General features: G+C 40.9%; 1 protein-coding gene across 1 annotated transcript in view; it reads left to right on the forward strand.

Annotated features, from left to right (window-relative positions):
* The first annotated feature begins 9,789 nt into the window (after positions 1 to 9,789).
* The window catches only part of LOC103045204 (kinesin-like protein KIF3C), a 40,359-nt gene continuing 29,055 nt past the window's right edge, over positions 9,790 to 21,093 (forward strand). The window contains exons 1-3 of the mRNA XM_049466998.1: positions 9,790 to 10,992; positions 13,062 to 13,732; positions 18,872 to 19,172. Coding sequence (XP_049322955.1) covers positions 10,513 to 10,992; positions 13,062 to 13,732; positions 18,872 to 19,172 — 1,452 coding nt within the window. The 5' untranslated portion in view covers positions 9,790 to 10,512. The remainder of the gene's footprint in view (positions 10,993 to 13,061; positions 13,733 to 18,871; positions 19,173 to 21,093) is intronic.

A 21,093-nucleotide genomic window follows, 5' to 3' on the forward strand; every position in this document is an offset into this window, starting at 1 on the left:
ATATCAGACCGCGCCTCCCTTCCGCCCCGGTTTCAGCGTTCGCGCTTCTGATTGGCCAAAGCGTCAGTCTGTCAGGGCTTTCTGCACCGCTGATTGGACAGAAGCTGCGCTGTCAGAAGGCATGCGGGCGTTCACTGCTGAAGCCTGCTTGGGTTTGAAAGGGGGCAAATGTTAATGGGTGCATGTCATTTGCCCCCTTCAGTTACGTGTTCTAAAAACAGCTGGGAGAGACTGGCTAGGTGGCAGATCATCATTTCACACAGAGAGCCAGTGAAATCTCTCTCCACTGGCCTTCTTTTGCTGTGGAGATACTACATAGTATGTGGTGTAGGGGTTTAAGAACATATTATTTTTTTTATATATTAGGCTACACGTAAAGATTATTTTCAGACAGTCAGTCATGCTGTTAGATCCCTCTGTTCTGATTGGATAAAAAATATATTTTTTTCTGGGTCCAACAGTCTAAGGCACTGCCACTATGATTGGAAGATTGCTGGTTCAAATCCCATTCATGTAGCTTGCCATCAGCTGCCAGAGCCCTGAGAGAGCACTATTGGCCTTGCTCTCTCTTGGTGGATAGATGGCGCTCTCTCCCCACATCACTTCAAAGGATGATGTCAATCAGCACAAGGTTTCTGTGAGTTGATGTATCAGAACCGAGTCGCAGCGCTTTCTTCCAATCGCGCTGTGATGCTACTCAGTAATGCTGCTTCAGCAGCAGTTCCAAAAGAGGTAGTGTCTGATTTTACATGTATTAGAGAAGGCATGTGCTAGTCCTCACCCTCCTGGGCTGCATCCAGAAACTTTTGCTACTCCTCCTCTCCTACTCCTCCTTTCCTACTCCTCCTCTCCTACCCCGGAAGAAGGTGGAGGAATCGAGGAGAGGAGAGGAGGAGGAGGAATGGAGGGAAGGAGCTGTAATTGGGGAAATGGGACAGCTGATCCCTTTTAGATAGGATGTTGACTACCAATGAACTGAGCCAATCACAACGCTCACTTTTAGCACATGCCGGATACTGCCCAGCCAATCACAGCTTCTGAATAAAGCTCCACATACAAAAATAAAAACGAGAGATCAATAAACACAATACCAAATTCTAGAGATCAAGCTTCAAAGTGCAGCCTGATTAGCCATTGATGAAGGTTGCATATGTAAATATTAAATTATTTTAATAGTAAAATATGATTTCATTGAATGTAATAAAACAAATAACAAATCTTAATAAATAATAAATATAATAATACATATTATATTTTGCATACATTTTGAAGTGAAAAAATATTAGATGAAACAGCATCAATGGAACATTACTGTCACACAGCTAAATATTCAGATATTCCAATAAAATCCTGCTTACTCCCAGGCATTATATATATATATATATATATATCATGTTACAAATATGGGAACATTAATAAAGTTTTACTGAGCATACAGCTTATCTAAACAAAAACATATATTAGTGCTTTACTGGCTGTATAATTAGATAAGGAACCTAGTTAATTAATATGTTTATGACGTATATTTGGGCGTTGCCTGCTCCTCGCACTACTTTTCGCGTGCTCTGTGGGCGTGGATGCAGTGATGTCATTGGAAAATCCTTAAAAGTCTTCCGGTGTAGGATACACTGATGTATCCTCCAATGGAAGCCTACTACAGGAGAATTTTAAGCGGCTTCTTTCGTCTCCTACGGTATTCGGACAGGCGGCAAGATGGCGTCACGAAATCAGTTTCCGGGTCACGGAGGAGAGGAGGAGGATCGGTAGGAAAAAGGAGACACTTTTGGGGTTTCTGGACGCAACCCTGGTGTTGGGGCATCACTAGTGATGGGGGGAGTCCTAATGAGTGGGTTGAGTAATTGGCCTTATAAATAGGTAAGAAAATGGGATAAAAAAAATTGATATAAAAAAAAATCTTTTGTATCATGATGCCAAGGTTTTGTTCAAGTTTTTTTTTCCAGTACACAGCCCTAACACTATATGGCATGATGTTGCCCTCAGGCAACAAACCAGCTTTTTGGTTATTACAGCATTCCATACCATACCTTAGTTTTTGTGTATGTTTGTATTTTTTTATATAATATTCCAAGTCATATCTATGTCGAATAAAATGTGGTGTACAAGTTGGTCCTAAATAAAAATATGCATATGAGCAAGAATATATCAAATTATTATATTTGGCTGTTTATATATTTGTACATTCTGGTTGTAAACTTACTAAAAAATGTTTGTGGTTGTGGATCACTTTTGTTAGGGCCATCATGATAAAGCAGTGTTGATTCAAACAGTCAGCTTGTTATTAAAAAATTCTCCCAATTAGTCGTGTGATTTATTTTTTTCCCCCAAAAATATAATTCATGCCATAGAGGGCCACTTCTCAGCTGCAGGCGTGTTGTATTCCACCTACTCTGCACAGTTGGAGTGTCTCCCTGCATTAGATAAGCCCATAGTCAGTTGGAATGGAATCAGTGACTGTTTTTCTACAGTCATTGGTTGGAATAGTGGTACAGGGTGTGAAACAGGCTGAAACATGGGACTGGACTATTCTGTGCAGGTGCACTACAGGCCTGCTGTTGGGAAACTGCTAAATCCAGCTGTTGAGTCAAATCCGGTGATGTAAGATGTGTTTCTCGGGTGTGTCCCTGCCCTATGCCAGAATTTGATAGTCATCTTAAGGCGCTGATCCACTTTTGTTTTTGCTCTAATTAAAGAGAGCTCAAGCTGGGCCCACTTGTAATATAGAAATTCCACAGAATTTTCAGGGAAACAAATGTTATTAAATGTTTAAACAAAATATTCCAGAGAGAGTTAGTGTGAAACACTCATTTACTGGGAAACGTACCGTTACTGAGTTTGAAATATTCAGCGTAGAAAGTGGCACAACATTAACCTTTCTGATCTCTCTGACCTTTCTACTTATTTATTAAATCTGTCTACTGCTGAGACTTTCAACAATGTGGTCAGTGTCTAGATAAATGGTTTGATGTCACATTTCACACATCCACAAGGCCTGGTGTCATGGTGTGGGGTGCAATTTCATTTCATACAATGCCATATCATCTTCCGTTGTAATTACAACTCATTACGGCACTTTGACAGCCCAATGTTATGTTAAAATTATCCTGGAACCACTTGACTTAGATTTTCTGAATGCACACCCTGGTGTGCTACTCCAGCAGAACAATGCTCATCCACATGCTGCTGCTATCTCAATCATGGCTTCAAGACAGATGTTACACCAAGGCCAGCTGCATTGCCAGACCTATCCCTGTTTGAAAATGTGAGGGATGCTATTTGACGAGCTATCAACACTGCAGTAACCTCCACAACTTAATTTCAAGACATCTGACATTTGTAACTTGTGCATTACACACAACGTTTGTATGTGTAGCTCAATAAATATTGGTCATATCGGTCTAAATGTTTAATAATTTTCTGTCTGGTAATCTTTGTCTTCCTTCTGAATAGATTTGCAATCAAGAAAGAGAGATGGAGAGTACATTCTTGGATGAGGAATAGTCAATATACTTACCAACAACAACAAAATGTTCACTGGTGTGTCTGTATAGTGGGATGACCAATAAAAAAGCTGCACTAGACTAAAAGCTCCAGTGCAGGACTATGAAGCAAATCTCTTGGCTGATTGACAGCGGAAAACTGTGTACATGTGATGTATGGGGAATGTTTATTGCATTGTTTAGTTTGTAGCTCAGAGTGCCAGTAGACGTGAAGAAGCCTGGGGGCGCTGAGTCAGGGCTGGAGGGTGACTGGGCCTGGCTGTGGTTTAATGAGTGGCTCATTTCTGTGTGTGTGTCTGTGTGTCTGAGAGAGAGAGAGAAAGCTCTGTTCTCAGTCTGACTGGGAATCAGCTTCTGCTAGCGGTCAGTGCAGAGCTGTCAAAGACGCTTGTCATGTGATCTTTAAAACACACACACACAGTTGTAATCTATGTATTAATCTATACATTAATACTGTCCAGTTGTGGCTTATAGTCCATCTAGTACCTTATTCTAAACTATGGCAACACACTGAGTTTGCTGTAGATCTGTAGAAAGTCCTGTTATGTTACAATAGAGCTTCCTCTAGGGATCTCTCTCTCTCTCTCTCTCTCTCTCTCTCTCTCTCTCTCTCTCTGCCTCTCTTTCTCTCTCTGTCTCTCACAAAGTAAGGGTGTGGCAGCAGTGCTGTCAGATGATCTATTGCTGAATGACTCACTAAAGTTGCACATCTGGTTCTGTTAAACCCACCGGATGTCCCACACAGCTTCAGTCACAGAGCTGACCACTACAACAGCCTGTCCAACACAGAGCAGAGCTAAACGCCAACTATAGTGATTCATTTTCTATTATATAACAGAAAGTTACTGTTCTAAAACCTGACTGGCAGAGTCATGTTCTGAGGCCCTGTATAACAATGCACTCTAGTTTGTGTGTTACAGCGAGTTCACTGTGGTTAAGCTCAAAATCAGGCCCATCAAAGCCCTCTTAACCAGGGCAAAATCATTCAAATCCACTGTCCCATGCTGTGTTTACAAGATGACGGTACATGGACAACAAAACAAGGGGGATTTTGTGGTCAGCGCAGAGCTTTCCAATCTATCAACAGTCCAACTTTTCCTTTTGGCTGCAGAGCAGTTCTTTTATTTAGAAGCACTGGTTACAGTCAGAAAGTATAAAATAAATGAAAAAATACTAAGTATAAAAAAAGAACAATGAAAGAAAAGAAGTTGGTAGGATGGAAGACAGGAAGAAGAATAAAAATGAAAAATAATCTGAGGAGTAAAAACATACAAAAAGAGTAAAAAAAGGAAGGAAAAAACAGGAATGAAGAAAAGAAAAGAAGGCCACAGGAATAAAAAAGCAAAAAGTAAAATGAAAAATAAAACAAATATTAAAGAATTACACGAAAGAAAAAGTGAAAAGGTGCAGACATAAGGAATACAGCAAATTAAAGCAAGAGGAAAAGTAAGGAGGATAAAAAAAAGAAAATACAAAAGATTTAAGATTTTTGTCATGTCACAGAATACAGGTGTACATTTGAGTGAAAAACTTAGGTGCAGGTTCCCACTAGTTTGCAGAGAACAGTATTTACAAGTAGAATAGTAAAATAAAATAGAATATACTGATAACTTTACTGTATACACAATAACAATACATACAATAACTTACACCATAGACATATTGATATATGGTATTGCACAGAAAAATCATGAATAAAAAAAAAGGAAATGAAGCAAAGACAGGAAAAAAGAAAAAAGGATGAAAGTAGACAAAAATTAAAAAGAAAACAAAAGAAGAAGCATGAAAAAGGAACCACTACATCTGCATTTTTTACACTGTAATCCAAATTGTAGAGGGGTATAAAGCCCTCAGTATTGGGCTGTGGAGTCGTGGATCTGTGTTCTCTGAAGTGCTGGTGCTCCATCCCAGTACTTTACGACTGAGTAAACTGTAGCTGAATCACAGAAGTGTTAAAACATGTAGTGGAAATCCTCCCCAGAAAAGGAGATGCTGTTATTGCAGCAAAACAAGCTAATTCTCTCTTTTAATCCTCTTAAAATTTAAGAGAAATCTATGCTTTATTCTGTCCGTAAAGACAGTTCTGTTTCTCGGTGAAGAGTATTCCATGAAAGCTCACAGGAGGAAGATCCAGGCACAGGGAATTTATCATGGTGACACACACACTTATCATGAGGACCACAGAAATGTTTCATGCAGGAATTTGGAGTATTTGCTGGCTCACAGTCAAAGCCAAGCACGGACTTGACTGTCTGCCTGCAGCACTGGAGGAAGATCCATCACAGGCCTGTAACAGACTGACGCGCTCAGAACCTCCACCACCAGGGGGCGCTCCACCTCCCTGTTAACGTTTTTGTTAAATCACATTCCACATGTGAAGAGGTCGGTGGAATAATTTACCATTCACCAATTAAACAGTTGCTCCATTTAAGGTGGAATGGGGAGCAAGGTCGAATATTATTGAAACGTTACTTTATTCTTTATTTCATTATGTTTATTTTTTTATTCAGTTTAAAATGTGAAACGCATATATATATATATATATATATATATATATATATATATATATATATATATATATATATATATATATATCCATAAGAGTTGTCAGCAAAGAAAAGCATGATGTGCTGTATATTACTATATTACTGGGATAAAGTAACTTTTCAATAATATTTAACATTTTTTAGAATGTGTGTGTGTGTGTATTTATAAATACATAGTGGTGTAAAACTCACTCATATTGAAATGTTTCAATAAACTCATTTAAATATTAGACAAAGGCAACTCAAGTAAACACAAAATGCAGGTTTAAAATAAAGATTTTATTTACTAAAGGAGAAAAACATTGAAACCTACATGGCCCTGTGTATCGTTTATAGTATAAAAATGAACTATATAATATTATACATTTATATGATGTGTTTTTTGGCTTCCTTTTAATATAAATATAGCAATATAATTATAATAATAAACACCAAATATTGATTATATATAAAAAACTCAATCATAATAATGAAGGCAGATGATACGGCCAAAAGGCCTGTGAAATTTCATTAAATGTTATTTTTTCTAGTAACAGTAAGGTAGCATTTTATTGCATATAAAAATGTTTTAAAAATATGGTTGCGAATACAATGGACAAAGATTCAGCAGCTGCTTTTTAACATAGCCTAATCTTATAGTTCTCAGTGTTGAGTGACACTATTAAACTGTGACAATCCTAATTCTATTGGTCAACTATTCTACTCTACTATTCCACAGGGACATTTATCTATACAGAATGTCATCATTTTACACCAATTTTATTTTATTTTGTAAATGTACTAAACGTTGCTGTTGGACATGAATGAGTTAAGTTCAGGACCAGGAATGAACAGCCCTGATTTAGATATACAGAACAGAAAGCTCATCTTCTGCTCCAGCAGTGTGCAGGACGCTCCCCCTGCAGGCTGAAGGAGGAACTGTATTAAAAATGAGGCTGCGTGTTTATTGTCCGATCAGCAGATGGCGCTAGAGCTCATAAAGTCAGAGTAACGAGCCTCACTGCTTCAGTGTACATTAACGATCCGTTCTGGAGCCTGACAGAGACTACTCGTGATCTACAGTAGAAACAGGCAATTCACCCTGACAAGAAGCTTTTATTCTGTACTTTTGATTTATTTATTTTCAAAATGGAATTTTACTTTTTACTTCTACTACTAACTACTACTAACATGTACTTACCATTCTTAATAATAATTAACCAACACTAATATCTATATATTTTGCATTTTAATGCATGAAATTTGTTGAAAGTTTAATTAATTACCTGAATATTTTGTTGTATATCATTATAATATGGTTATATTTTCAGACAATTTGATTATTATGCATTTAATGACAATTAATAATGAATAGTAATTCCAGCAAAACAGAGGAAAAAGGCAGTCCTAGATGCTAATGCTTTAGTAGCAATGCTGGACAATGCTAAGACTGTGACAGCATATAAAAATATATATTTATATTTGATAAAAATATTATTTAAAAAAATCTATAAACAAAACGTTTCTAATCACCTATATTTCCCTAGCTAGTCTGACTAATATTGTTCTAATGTTCTAATATTTTTAGTTTTACCTTTGAAGCTGATGTCCGTAACTTTTGGAATTTAGGGGATTTAGGGCCCTCTCTGGTGAGAATGGGTAATTGCACCGAGTATGCAAAAGAATCATTTTAAACTGGGCGGGTGTGATGCGGTTTTCTTTCAGAGCTAATGAATCATGTTCAGCCAGAGAGAGAGAGAGAGCTAAGTCAGAGGGAAATGTCTTCAGAGGATGTAAGAGAGTTGTTGTACACGGTTGTCAGTTCTGTAAGTGTAAATACTGTATATTAGTTTAAAATATTTTTATTCAGATTCATACTATGATTTTTAGTTTAGGGTAAAAGTACGGTGTCCGAGAAAGCCCAGCGCAGTGCAAATTGAAAAGCGCTGCAAAAGCACAAAACACATTCATCAAAATTACAACACAGGCGCAGCAAATAGAAAAACGCGCTGCAAAAAGAAAAACGCGCTGCAAAAAGAAAAACGCGCTGCAAATAGAACCACAACACAACGGAAGTGAGTCACAACACAACGGAATTTTCCCGGGGGACCTTAAAAGATACTGTACCAGCTGTATACAAAGGACAATAAGTGGCAAACAAGCTTCTGAAAAGTAAGTTATGTTTATTACCTGTGATTACCACGGTTGTGTGCATATTATTAAAAGTTCTGCTTCACAAAACGCCTTGTTTGCCACTTATTGTCCTTTGTACACATAGTGAAGTCCGAGACGTTACTGAAGACGCAGCTTAGCTGGTACAGTATCTTTTAAGGTCCCCCGGGAAAATTCCGTTGTGTTGTGACTCACTTCCGTTGTGTTGTGGTTCTATTTGCAGCGCGTTTTTCTAGTTGCAGCGCGTTTTTCTAGTTGCAGCGCGTTTTTCTAGTTGCAGCGCGTTTTTCTATTTGCTGCGCCTGTGTTGTAATTTTGATGGATGTGTTTTGTGCTTTTGCAGCGCTTTTCAATTTGCACTGCGTTGGGCTTTCTCGGCCACCGTATAAAAGTGTTTGTAATGCAGGTTAATGTAAATAAATTGCAGTGTGAAATAGTATTCTATGTTCTAAAGCATATTTTATTAATTTTTGATGAAATACTGTCACAGTGTAGAGAGCATTTACATCCAACAAACAGTTAACTAGAAAAATATGGCGAAATGCAGTTTAAAGGCATTTTTTGATAAGCAATCATGTGAGAATAATGAACATTTGCCTTCACTAAGCATGTGTAAAGTGTAAATAGACGGTCAGTTAGACTGTAGCTATTTAGATGGTTTGCAGTAATCATATTATATATATATATTAGTATCAATATATTTATTTATTTATAGCATTGTAAGAGCAATAAATAAATAATAATAATTTTTAATAGTAGAGGGCAAATATGTTCTGTATTGCACATGTTCAGAATTAGTTCAGCTCTGTAGCCACTAGGGGGCGATTTAGACTTATTGTGTATGTGAGAGGGAGTTTCGCTAGTTGGTAGTCAATCAGCACCACGCAGACCACACCAACCACACAAACCACAGGCTGAGCTACAGAGTAAGAAAACGAGAAGAAGCTGATTGCAGCTTTTTCAGACTTTACTGTGCAGAGTCCAGAGCTTAACCCCATTGAGAATCTTTGGGATGTGCTGGAGAAGGCTTTGTACAGCGGTCAGACTCTACCATTATCAATGCTGCAAGATCTTGGTGAAAAATAAATGTAATTTTGGACTGAAATTAATCTTGTGACATTGCAGAAGCTTATTGAAACAATGCCACAGAGAATGTGGGCTGCAATCAAAGCTAAAGGCGGTGCAACTTTTATTTTTTATTGGCCAGGCAGTGCATAACGTACCAAAAAATGATTACATGTTAAAAACAATGTATTTGTATTACATTTATTAATATTTTTTTCTGAATATACTTTTATTATTATTATTTATGGTTATATGATCATTTATACGTGTGTGTTTATGAGAGAGACCCAGCTGGCACACAACCGACCTTCAACGTTAAAATGTGGTTGAAATATGACTGAAGTAATGTAAGTTGTTGTTTCAAACAACATTTAATATTAAATAGTTGTGCAAACATTAAACACTTTATGTCCTCAACCGTCTGCCTTATGAATTAGCATTTTACATTTCGTACAGTTTCAAAAAACGGTTGGATGGAGGGATAAAAAAGTGGTTTTACTTCCATTTGCAGTAACTGCTTTTTCATGTTCATGTTCTATTAGTTTTACTGTTTTAGTGTTTCTGAGATCAGATGTTGAATCAGATTGGTAGTGGTGGATAACATTTATACTATTCTTTATACTCAGCTTTACTACAATGATGTAGGTTTATTGTTAACACTCTTTTAACTATAGGATTTGCCAGTTTTAGTGAGCTATGGTTTATTAAAGGTTGAACGTACAACGTTGAAACAATGTTGCCATATCAACGTTGATTCACTTTTTTCCAAATCAACACCAAATCCAACGTTGATTCAACCATAACATCAACGTTGATTTAACGGAGGGAGGGGCGCGCGCATCCTCTCTCTCTCTCTCTCTCTCTCTCTCTCTCTCTTTCTGTGTGTTTGTGCGTGTGCTGGGTGTCTCCAGCAGCAGCGGCAGCAGTAGGGGTAGCAGGGGCAGTGCGCAGCTCTGGGGCAGGGCTGCAGAGAGAGACACCGCGCCGGAGCACCGGAGCTTCCAGAGCTCTGAGCTTACTCTCTCTCTCTTTCTCTTTATCTACAGCGGCGCGTTTCTTTCATTACCTCTCTCTCTCTCTCTCTCTCTCTCTCTCTCTCTCTCTCTCTCTCTCTGTCAGTCCGGCCATGACGGCGCCGTTACCGTTCGTGTCTCTCTCCTCCCCCCTCCTCCTCCTCTCTCCTCCGCTCCACGGCTGATCTCTCTCCGCTGCTCGAGCTCTTCACCGGGAGGATGTCTGTGAAGGGGAAGCAGGGCGAGGCGGTGAAGGTGGTGGTCCGCTGCCGCCCCCTGAACCGCAGGGAGGAGACGGGCGGGCACGACAGCATCGTGTCGGTGGATGTGAAGCTGGGCCAGGTGGCGCTGCGGAACCCGGGCCGCGCGCTCCCGGACGAGCCCCTCAAAACCTTCACCTTCGACGCGGCTTACGACGGCTCGTCCCGCCAGACCGACCTGTACGACGAGACGGTGCGGCCGCTCATCGACTCCGTGCTGCAGGGCTTCAACGGCACCGTGTTCGCCTACGGACAGACCGGCACCGGCAAGACCTACACCATGCAGGGCCAGTGGATGGACCCCGAGCGCCGCGGCATCATCCCCAACTCCTTCGAGCACATCTTCACCCACATCTCCCGCTCCCACAACCAGCAGTACCTGGTCCGAGCCTCCTACCTGGAGATCTACCAGGAGGAGATCCGCGACCTGCTGACTGAGGTAGGCCACGACAGAGACCACTCACACTGCTGCCAGGGCCTGTACACACTCATCATTTCATTAAGAGCTGACATATTCTTAAAACACCGGAGCGATTCTCAATGACACTTCAGTTTCTCTGACTTTGCTATTTATAGGTATATGTTTGAGTAAAATGAACATTGTTGTTTTATTCTATGAACTACGGACAACATATCTCCCAAATAAAAATATTGTCATTTAGAGCATTTATTTGCAGAAAATGAAAAATGGCTAAAATAACAAAAGATGCAGAGCTTTTAGACCTCAAATAATGCAAAACATTCAGAAATCAATATTTGGTGGAATAACCCTGTTTTTTAATCACAGGTTTTATGCATCTTGGCATGTTCTCCTCCACCAGTCTTACACACTGCTTTTGGATAACTTTATGCTACTACTGGTGCAAAAATTGAAGCAGTTCAGCTTGGTTTGATGGGAGGTGATCATCCTTCTTCCCTTGTTTATATTCCAGAGGTTTTCAATTTGGTAAAATCAGAGTTTTCTTATTTTTGTCCAGAGCTGTATATCCATATAATTATATAATCAATAGCACACTCTGGGTGTTTGGTATAGAAAAAAAATGTGGTGTGCAATTACAAAGATAGATATCCTGATATCGATGTGAAACATGATAAATTAAGATATATCAGACAGTTCAATCTCCTTTACGGTTCTTCCACTTGGGTGCACTAATTTCCCAAAACCATGCACGATAAACATATTTTATTCAGCTATTTTTTAAAGCATAGCAAGCAGCTCTCTTTAACCCTAAAAGCAGCTTTTGTATTGAACAAAGAATAAAGCAGTTATATACTGGTATACAGGTTTCTTGACAGAAAAAAACAAGCCTATCTATTGAGATTCTTTCTGGCAGCTTCCCAATATCTGTTTTTTTTTTATAAATAAAAGTGTACTTTACCGATAAATACTGGTTGCATTAATACATATTTATGAAATGGGTCTGACATGATGAAATGACTATAATATAATTTCAATTTATTGTCCAAAAAAATAGCCATTGTGACCGGCCTACTGCTGGTCCATTGATTCACCACTAGATACACCAAACCCATATAGAGGATGTCACAGTACACACTGACATCAGAATCAGCACTAACAAACCAATAATCAATCCACTAGATTACTGTGCTACTGACATTGCTGCTCCACTGATACACCCGTAGACACACCCAGCCCGTATAGATTACTGTACACACACACTGACATCAGAAACAAAAAAACAATAAACAATCCAGTAGATTACTGTGTGTTAGCTAGTTTAACTATTTCCAGTAATCCATTGGAGGGAAGTCTGTAATTCTATAATTCTAATTCTAATTTCTATTCAGCACCTACTTATATATCACATATATTGTTCACATAAAAGAGTGTATTCGAAAAAAAAGGGCATTATTGATTTAGGCAAGTCAAGACATGTTTTCATTTAGAACCAGGGATGCTAGGCTAATGCTGCTAACAAACACTGTCACCAATCTTATCTCTATAAACACACTTGTTTAATTGTACTTGACCATCTTATGACCTGTTTTTATCTAGACATGCTTCTTTTGGTATCATGCCTTTAAGCCAGATATATGTAAATGAAGTCTGACGTAATGGGCTGCCCTGTAATGTCTATGATTTAATTAGCAATCTGGACTGAAACACTCTTTATGACTTCAGTGTAAATGGTTGGGGCTAAGCTGAGTAGAGAAATAAATGCAAACAGGCTATTTTTTGACATCACTCCTCATTTTTAAGTGGTCTCTTATTTTTTTTCAGAGCTGTATTTCTATATTGATATGACCAGTAAAAAAGAGAGAATGGATCAACAAAACAACAGATGTCTTTACCTACATGTTTCTGATAATAATGTGTAATCAAATATCGAAAATGTGTTTGAGTCATCCTTATCGCTGGTATTGAAACATTTAATTTAACAATATTAATTGATTGTAAATTATTGTCCATTTTATATTAATGTTTATATTTTGATTTTGTTAGTCAATTGTCTTGATGCTAAAATTCTGTTGTCATCTCATTGCTAGTCCAAGGATCAGGGTAGGAAGCTGGAACTAAAGGAGAGTCCTGAGTCTGGCGTGTACGTGCGGGACCTGTCAACCTTTGTCACCAAGAATGTGAAGGAGATTGAGCATGTGATGAACGCTGGGAATCGAGCACGCTCTGTGGGCTTTACTAACATGAACGAGCACAGCTCACGCTCGCACGCCATCTTTACCATCACAGTAGAGTGTGGGCAGCCCGGGCCGGACGGCCGCAGCCACATCCGGGTGGGGAAGCTCAACTTGGTGGACCTGGCGGGCAGCGAGAGGCAGGCCAAGACTGGTGTCAAAGGTGAGCGTCTGAAAGAGGCGGCCAAGATCAACCTGTCGCTCTCAGCTTTGGGGAACGTCATCTCGGCACTGGTGGACGGACGCAGCTCTCATGTTCCGTACCGTGACTCCAAGCTCACCAGGCTGCTCCGGGACTCACTGGGTGGGAATGCTAAAACCATCATGGTGGCCACACTGGGACCAGCCTCATGCTGCTACGAGGAGACGCTGACCACGCTGCGCTACGCCAGCCGAGCGAAGAACATTAAGAACGTTCCACGGGTCAACGAGGACCCCAAGGATGCTCTGCTGAGGGAGTTCCAGCAGGAGATCGCCCGACTCAAGGCACAGCTAGACCGCCGTGGAATGCTGACTGAAAAGAAAAGGTAGGACTGATATTATGTTAGGATTCGATTTACTAAGAATTTCCCACATATTCATAAAATTTGTTAACCTTTCTATGAAAAAGAACTTCCTGTCTTTAACAATGCATAGATAATTTAAATATTAACATTTAGAATGGTAAATGAGAATCTTATGCTCATATGCTCAAAACTATAACTACTAATAGCGCCCCCTTTGTGGAATTTTCAAGACAGAATTGTTGGACTTACATTTTAGGCCAATGAGATGCTTTACATCTAAGGCTATGTTCACATTAACAAGTTTAAGTGACTCAAATCTGTTTTTTAAATGCTCTTATGTGTCAGTTCCAATAACAAATCCAATCTTTTTAAATCAGATTTAAGTCACCTTCACATGTGATCCTAGATCAGATCCATATCCTGTAGGTGTATCCTGAATATCTTCTTTTCCTCTAAGTGAATGTTTTTAATGAAGTTGTCATTAGTCAGCACCAGTGCTGTGCTTAATTTGAAGCCACTGTCGGAATACAAATTCCAATTTTCAATATTGAAATGGACTGCACTACTTTGCAGGACTTATTTTTCTTTCATGTGTATTGTGAAAAATATATTCATCAGAGGTTCATGATCAAAGACTAATTATGCACTTTGTGTTTGTAAAATTGGAGTATGATAAAATATATTGGGCAGATATTATGACTATATTGAGTAGATATGTCACATGAGAACTGTGTGAATTTTACATCAAGAAGCAAAAACGTATTAATTAAATGTGTCTTACGTGACATTGCACATCCAGCAATGGGACTATTGTGCATAAGCACATTGCAGTGACAATACTGAAACAATATATTGTCACCCTAATTTACATTAGACATCATTAGTTACAGTGCTACGAATATTATAGACATTCGTGCCATCAAAATGTATATCAGTAAATTATCATCTTATAGGTTTTATTGTACTGCCTTTTTACTGATTGATCACACAATAAATTTGATTGTGTAGCAGGGCTGGACTGGGAACATAATTCGGCCCTGGACCAAAGTGAAAACACCCAACTGTCTGATCAGCTCCCACATATGCATGTTTAGTGTTATGCAAGTAACTAAATGATAAAACATAAACCTACTAAAGGAGTAATTTTCTGAGGTCACTTTTCTGGAAAATACCAAAAGATTGTTAGATGTTAAATTTTTATGATGTTATGTAATAACAAAAGTTTGGGAGAAGGACCACGCCCGAACTCTACGTTCTAACTCCACCCCGTATCAATCAACCGTCCTATAAATACCTCCCCTAACTAACTATCTCTCGTGACGAAAGTTCGCATCAGTCGAATCTGCCGCACCCGCCTGCTAGCATTTAGCTTGTTCTCCGTCATGGACCTTTAACTCACCGCCTCCGACGAGGACCTCTTCCCTCCTAGCCAGCCTGTCTCCACTCCTGCTCCACCTCGCCGGGCTCGTCGTCTGAATTCCGTAATCTCCATTCCGGCTACTCCTGGTTCTACTCCGGCTACTGCTTATTCTTCCTCCCGGGTCGGTCGTCCTCACCAGTGCATCCCGGGATCTCGGCACTCCCGCCGCTCTTCTCCCTCTTCCCCTACTCCTCCTGCGCGGGCTCGCCGCTCCGGACGCCCGTCTTCCTCTCTCCCTCTCTCCCGCCCCTCTCTCCTAGTAAGTCCCAGCCTCCTCGCATGTCCGATTGGACTGTTGTTAAGCTGCAGCGGGTTTTTGAAGGACCGCGGCGTCCCTTTCCCCCGTTCTGCTCCAAAAGCGGAACTTTTCACTGAACCTCTGAACAGCGCACATGAGCCGCCCCTGGCGCGGCAACAACTTCGCCTCAGCGCCTCGTCTCTCGTCTCTCTCGCCTCTCTTCCCCTCAGTCGTCCAACTCCCCCTCCCTCTGTCGTCCAACTCCCCCTCCCTCTGTCGTCCAACTCCCTCTGTCGTCCAACTCCCCCTCCCTCTGTCGTCCAACTCCCCCTCCCTCTGTCGTCCAACTCCCCCTCCCTCAGTCGTCCAAACCCCCTCCCTCAGTCGTCCAAACCCCCTCGCCGCTGCTGCAGCTCTCGCACCCCTGGCGCGGCACCAACTTCGCCTCGGCTCCTCGTTTCTCTCGTCTCTCTCGTTTCCCTCTTCCCCTCAGTCGTTCAAACCCCCTCTCTCAGTCATCCTCCTTCTCCATTTCTGCGTTCCTCCTGCTGTTCTCCAACAGTGTTGCCAACTTGCCAACTTAGTTTTTGTTTGTTATTGAGAGTTTAAATGAACACACATGCTCTTCAGTTTCTCCTCAGCGAGCAGCAGGTGCTGCCGCGAGCCCCGCCCACGACACTCACAGCGCAGTCTCAGTCAGACCACACACTCACACCGCTCTTCAAACACGCTGCAACGAACTGCGCATACCTAAAGCCGCCGCTGACTGTCAAAAAAAAAAAAAAACTTAATCATGTAATTTACGTTAAAATGCAGTTATTTTCAGAAGTCTCTGCCTATTTATAAAAGCAACAGACGTAGTTCATTTGTTAGAGTTCATTTGTAACATTTCTAACATTTAAGGGGTTTTAATCACAAATTGCAGCCAATGGCTACTTTCCTTACTGAGCAGTTGGCAACACTATTCTCCAACCTTCCTAGTCCCTTCCAGCCAGCCTTTCTCCTTCCTTTACTCCGTCAATTCTCTCCCCGCCTCCTCTCTCGCCGTTTCTCACCGGGCTGCAGCACCCGCTCAGCTCCTTGCTGGAGCTTCATGACTTTCATTCTCCATCTACAGCGCCGCCCCCTCTCAGCTCGCGCTGCGGTTCATCTCCAACATTGGAACCCTGCTACATTCCAAGACGCCCCGGATCTGGAACTTCATTGACGTGTGTTTGCGGAACGAAGCTCCCCATCCCGCGATGGGCCTGGCTGTCTAAGGCTGACGTGGTTTCGGCTTTCAAAATCCTCCCTCTCCATCCTGACTCCTGGCGCCTTTTCAGAGTCCGTTTTTCAGTTCACCTTGCTTTCGGGTGCAAAGTAACCCCAAGCTTCGACTCCTTTGCTTAAGGCGCTCTGCTGGATTTGCTTAACACGGGCCCCAGTTCGTGCTCCACCTCCTGGGTAACTTCGTCATCGGTCCTCCTTCCTCGCCCCTCTCGATGGGTCTTGAAGCCATGACCAGTGCTTTCACTCGCCTCCGTGCCCCGCCGTCGGAGAACTCCGTTGGTCCCTCCACATCTCTCGAGTTTCTTGGGATCTTTCTGGACTCTGCCTCCTTTCAAGTCTCCCCGCCCGTACCTAGCACCGTCTTTCCCCCCTCGGCCACTTTATTCACAACCCAAAATCGAACCCAGGGTCGTTCTTTCATTTCCCGCCTCCTCCGCTTGGCTTTTTCGTCCGAGCCCTCCACCATTCGTTATGCTCAACTGATACTGCACGTCAGAGCTCAATTTCTGGCTGTGCCTCCTCTGCAATCGAACGGGTTTTTCTTCTACGCCAACGCAGCTTCCAGCTCTTTTGATATTAAGCTATTCACAGATGCCGCTCCTTCCTCTGGTCGCTTCTGCTTGGCCGGAGAACTTCATCTGCTCCGCCGCGCAATTCTTCTGCGCTCTCTGGACTTATATGCGGTCCTCGTCGCTGGGGACATGAATGGTCAAAATCTATTCTATTCCACTCTGATCAATCTCGCCGCAGTCCACATCAAAAAAAAAAAAAAAGTTGCTCCAAATCGCTAGAAATCTTGCCTTTTATCCGTCGTCTCACTTGGCACTCCATTAAGCATCAGTTCACCACTAAAGCTGTTCACACCTGAGGTCCATTTAATTCTATCGCTGATAGAATTTAATTCTATTCTTTTTCGTTTTCAGTACCTTCATTTTCACAAACTACACTTCACCTAACCCCCGTGTAAACGAACTGATCTTCCAAGCTCAACAAACCATCCTTTCAGCCGTCCTTCTACTTAGATTCCTCAGATGCTCAGAATTTACTTCCCTTAAAATCTCCCACAACTCCTTCTCAGCCCCTAATTTCAGATCATCATCCTTGACTCAGATACCCTTACCTTCAAGAATGAAGCAAACGGACCAAATTGGCAAAAACCACGATCCTCTATCTATTCAAACTTGACTCACCCCTCAGCCCGTACGAACCACTCGTCCACCACTTAATCTCCGCCTCTTTCAACAAGCATCACCTTTAGATCCTCTGTTCACAACGGAATCTAGTAGTATAATCTCAAAGCACTGGTTCCAATACATCTCCGTCGCATCCTTTCTCCCAGTAGTTACTCACCAGATCAATTCTCCGCCCACTCAGTTTACATCGTGCAGCATCCAACGCCTCCAGACAAGGAATCTCCGAGCACACGATCAAGCTCCCTGGCCGGTGGTCTTCCCAAGCTTATAACCTATACATCCGTTCCCAACCAGACGGTTTGAGACAGGCTCATTCCAAACTAGCTTCCACACAAGCTCCAATTTTGGGGATATAACTGCACGCTTCTTCAAGCACGCAGTTCAGAACTCCAGCCCAAATTTCCCTGAGTTCCCTCCCCTTTTTCCTTCTTCTTTCTCTACTTCTTTAGGCGTGGTCCGCACTTAGCAAACCTTCTATTGATAAGTTCTCTTTATCTTACCACTGAAATTAACTATAATAACCACATACCATGGGGCAGTTTTCCGGACAGAGTTTAAGGCTAGTCTTTGATTACGCAGCATTTTGAATGGGGATTTTCTGTTCAAAGAAAAATATAGTCTACAGATAGACTTAGTCCCTGTGCTGGAAAAGAAATTGCCCACACATTACAAATGATCTTTTCTCAATATTCATTATTGATGGGTTTTGAATTGTCTTAAATTGCTCAGTTAGGGTTTCCTTACCTAATTAAGAGCAGCTACCACGCACATGAGCGGTGAGTGTACCGCATACAAGGTAGCAAACCTAATGTGTTTGTGTTGTTCACGCTTGTTGTAATTATGTTATGCTGGGGGAGGTGGCATGTCGGTTATTGGCTAATGCCCATGCACTTAGAATATTTAAATCAGATTCTACTTTAGTTTTTTCAAGCGGCCCACACACAGAGCAGCCCACCGGAAATTGTCCCGTTACTCCATATTTGGTCACTTCTACAGTCAGCTATCCTGTTACTAAAATTCTCTTATTATCCCACCGCTAGGCAGAGAAGGCTCCTCCAGCTGAAGAAGAGTGAAGATGGGGATGAGGTGGAGAATGATGTGGAGGATGAAGATGTCGGGGAAGAGGAGGTAGAGGATGACGATCAGGAGAGTATGGAGAAAGAGGCGCAGGAGTACATGCAGGAGCAGCAGGAGAAGCTGGAGCGAGAGAAGGAGGCCATCATGGATGATCGCTCGCTGGTGGTCGAGGAGAGGCAGAAGCTCCTTGATGAAAAGGAGAGGATGATGGGAGATTTAAAGAAAGAACAGGAGGCCACAGCGCTCCTCACTGCTAAGTTCAAGGTGGGTAATTGTGTGGTTGTGGTTTGTGAATGTGTGAATACCATATGTGACACTTGCCACTATGTGGTTCTTTATAAACATCACATCTGATTGGGTTTGTATAACTGTATAATACCCACTGTGTGAGGATGGATAAAAGTGTGTATTATTTGTTCCCATTTAAAGGAATTCTCATTTACTTTGGTGCAGTTTAGCTTTAGCTTAGCTGATTTAAGACTGAATAGATAATAGGTCCCTTTAGTGTTCACTCCAAAGCCTTGCTTACTCATCATCACATTATTCTCAGGCTAAAAAATATTGGGTCTAATTTGTAAATGAAATGAATTAAATGCTAATATTAGCTGTCTGAACACCTACGCAAACTCACTGTTTCTTTGACAGAGCCCACTTTGTTTACTACAAATAGACTCTTAGCTCTGGGTCATTTTATGTAGCACTGCAGAATAAGCTAGCACCCAGCTAGCACATGACTGACCTTCAGCATTGAAATGTAGTTAAAAAGAATGTCAGTTGTTGTTCCAACGTTAGCAAAATGGTGAAACAAGGGCTAAATGTTAAATGTTGTGAAAAGGGTAATTTTTTCTTTTGTGATCTGTTGTATTCATTGTTAACAACATACCTTTTAAAAGTGTGCGATGTAGAATAAAAAGGAAGAGCAATCTATAGTTTATTAAATGTTGAAAAGTAAGACATTGAAACAACAACACTATATAAATGTCATAACATAATTTAACTATGATTAAACCTTGATACAGACAGAAGGACTGATACAGACTGTGTCCAACAGCTAGCAAAAACACCAAGCATTTATGTTAGCTTCTATATCACGTAACTGAGCAACATTAATATACTTCATTGCAGTTCTTTAGTTTTCAGTTTTCTTTGGATCTAAGTAAATAGACTCTTATTAAATATATGCTAACCAATTGGTTATAGACAACAACATTAATACATTTAAGGGAGAAATCTGGACTTTCATTTTAGCCGATGCTCCAAACAGCCTTACAGTGCTAGTGATAGGGGTGTAGCGGTTCCAATGCAAAGAAATTTTGGTTTTTATACCATTAACAAGCTCAAAGTAGCTCCACACTTCATTGGTAGAATTCTAAGGGCACTGACATTTAAAACAAGACACTTTAAAGGGCACAGCTAGTTTATTAAAAAAGACACACAGTTCTTTCAGGTAGTGCTCCAGGTGTCGCCATCTTGAAATCAAGTCAGGATAAATAGTTTGACAAGCATGAACAAATAGGTTGGATAGGGAAACAGATGGCAAGATTTATTCCATGGAAATACTATGAATATTATTGAGATATTATCACTTGAATGTGTGAATACAGTATGTAGCACTTGTCACTATGAGGTTCTTGATATGACAGCTGATTGGGTGTGTATAAGTGACCGGCTGTGTGAGGATCGATGAAAGTGGGCATTACTTGTTCTTATTTAAAGGAATGCTCATTTACTTGTAGGTGTAGGTTAGCTTTAGCCTAGCTGATTTGAGACTAAATAGCTAATTGCTCTCACTCATGCTCTTACCAGTATGAGTTTTTAGATAAGACTGCCAATGCTACATTGTCATACCTTTACCTCCAGTTTGTAGCTTTCTGAGTGTATGATGCAAATGCTAATCTGTAGTTTTCCTCTTTGTACTGTAGGCGACTGATGGGCAAGTTAAAATAAATCCTTGTCCTCGTGGGTCAGAAGTTTTTAGTCCACATAATTTCTTATTTCCTTTGTTTACACAACCAGAGCTGATTTTATTTCCTCTGACCAGACTTACCTGCTGAAAAAACAGTGTGTGAACCAGCTTGAATTACACACCAGCATTTAGGTAATGAAAAGCATTGCTAAAGCTTTTTTGCTGCTTTTGTGGTTCTAGTTGGCCTAGTACTAGTGTTCAAACAAGACAAATACTTGT

This window comes from Astyanax mexicanus, chromosome 1 (assembly GCF_023375975.1).
Source record: "Astyanax mexicanus isolate ESR-SI-001 chromosome 1, AstMex3_surface, whole genome shotgun sequence".
In the NCBI taxonomy this organism is placed as follows: Eukaryota; Metazoa; Chordata; class Actinopteri; order Characiformes; family Acestrorhamphidae; genus Astyanax; species Astyanax mexicanus.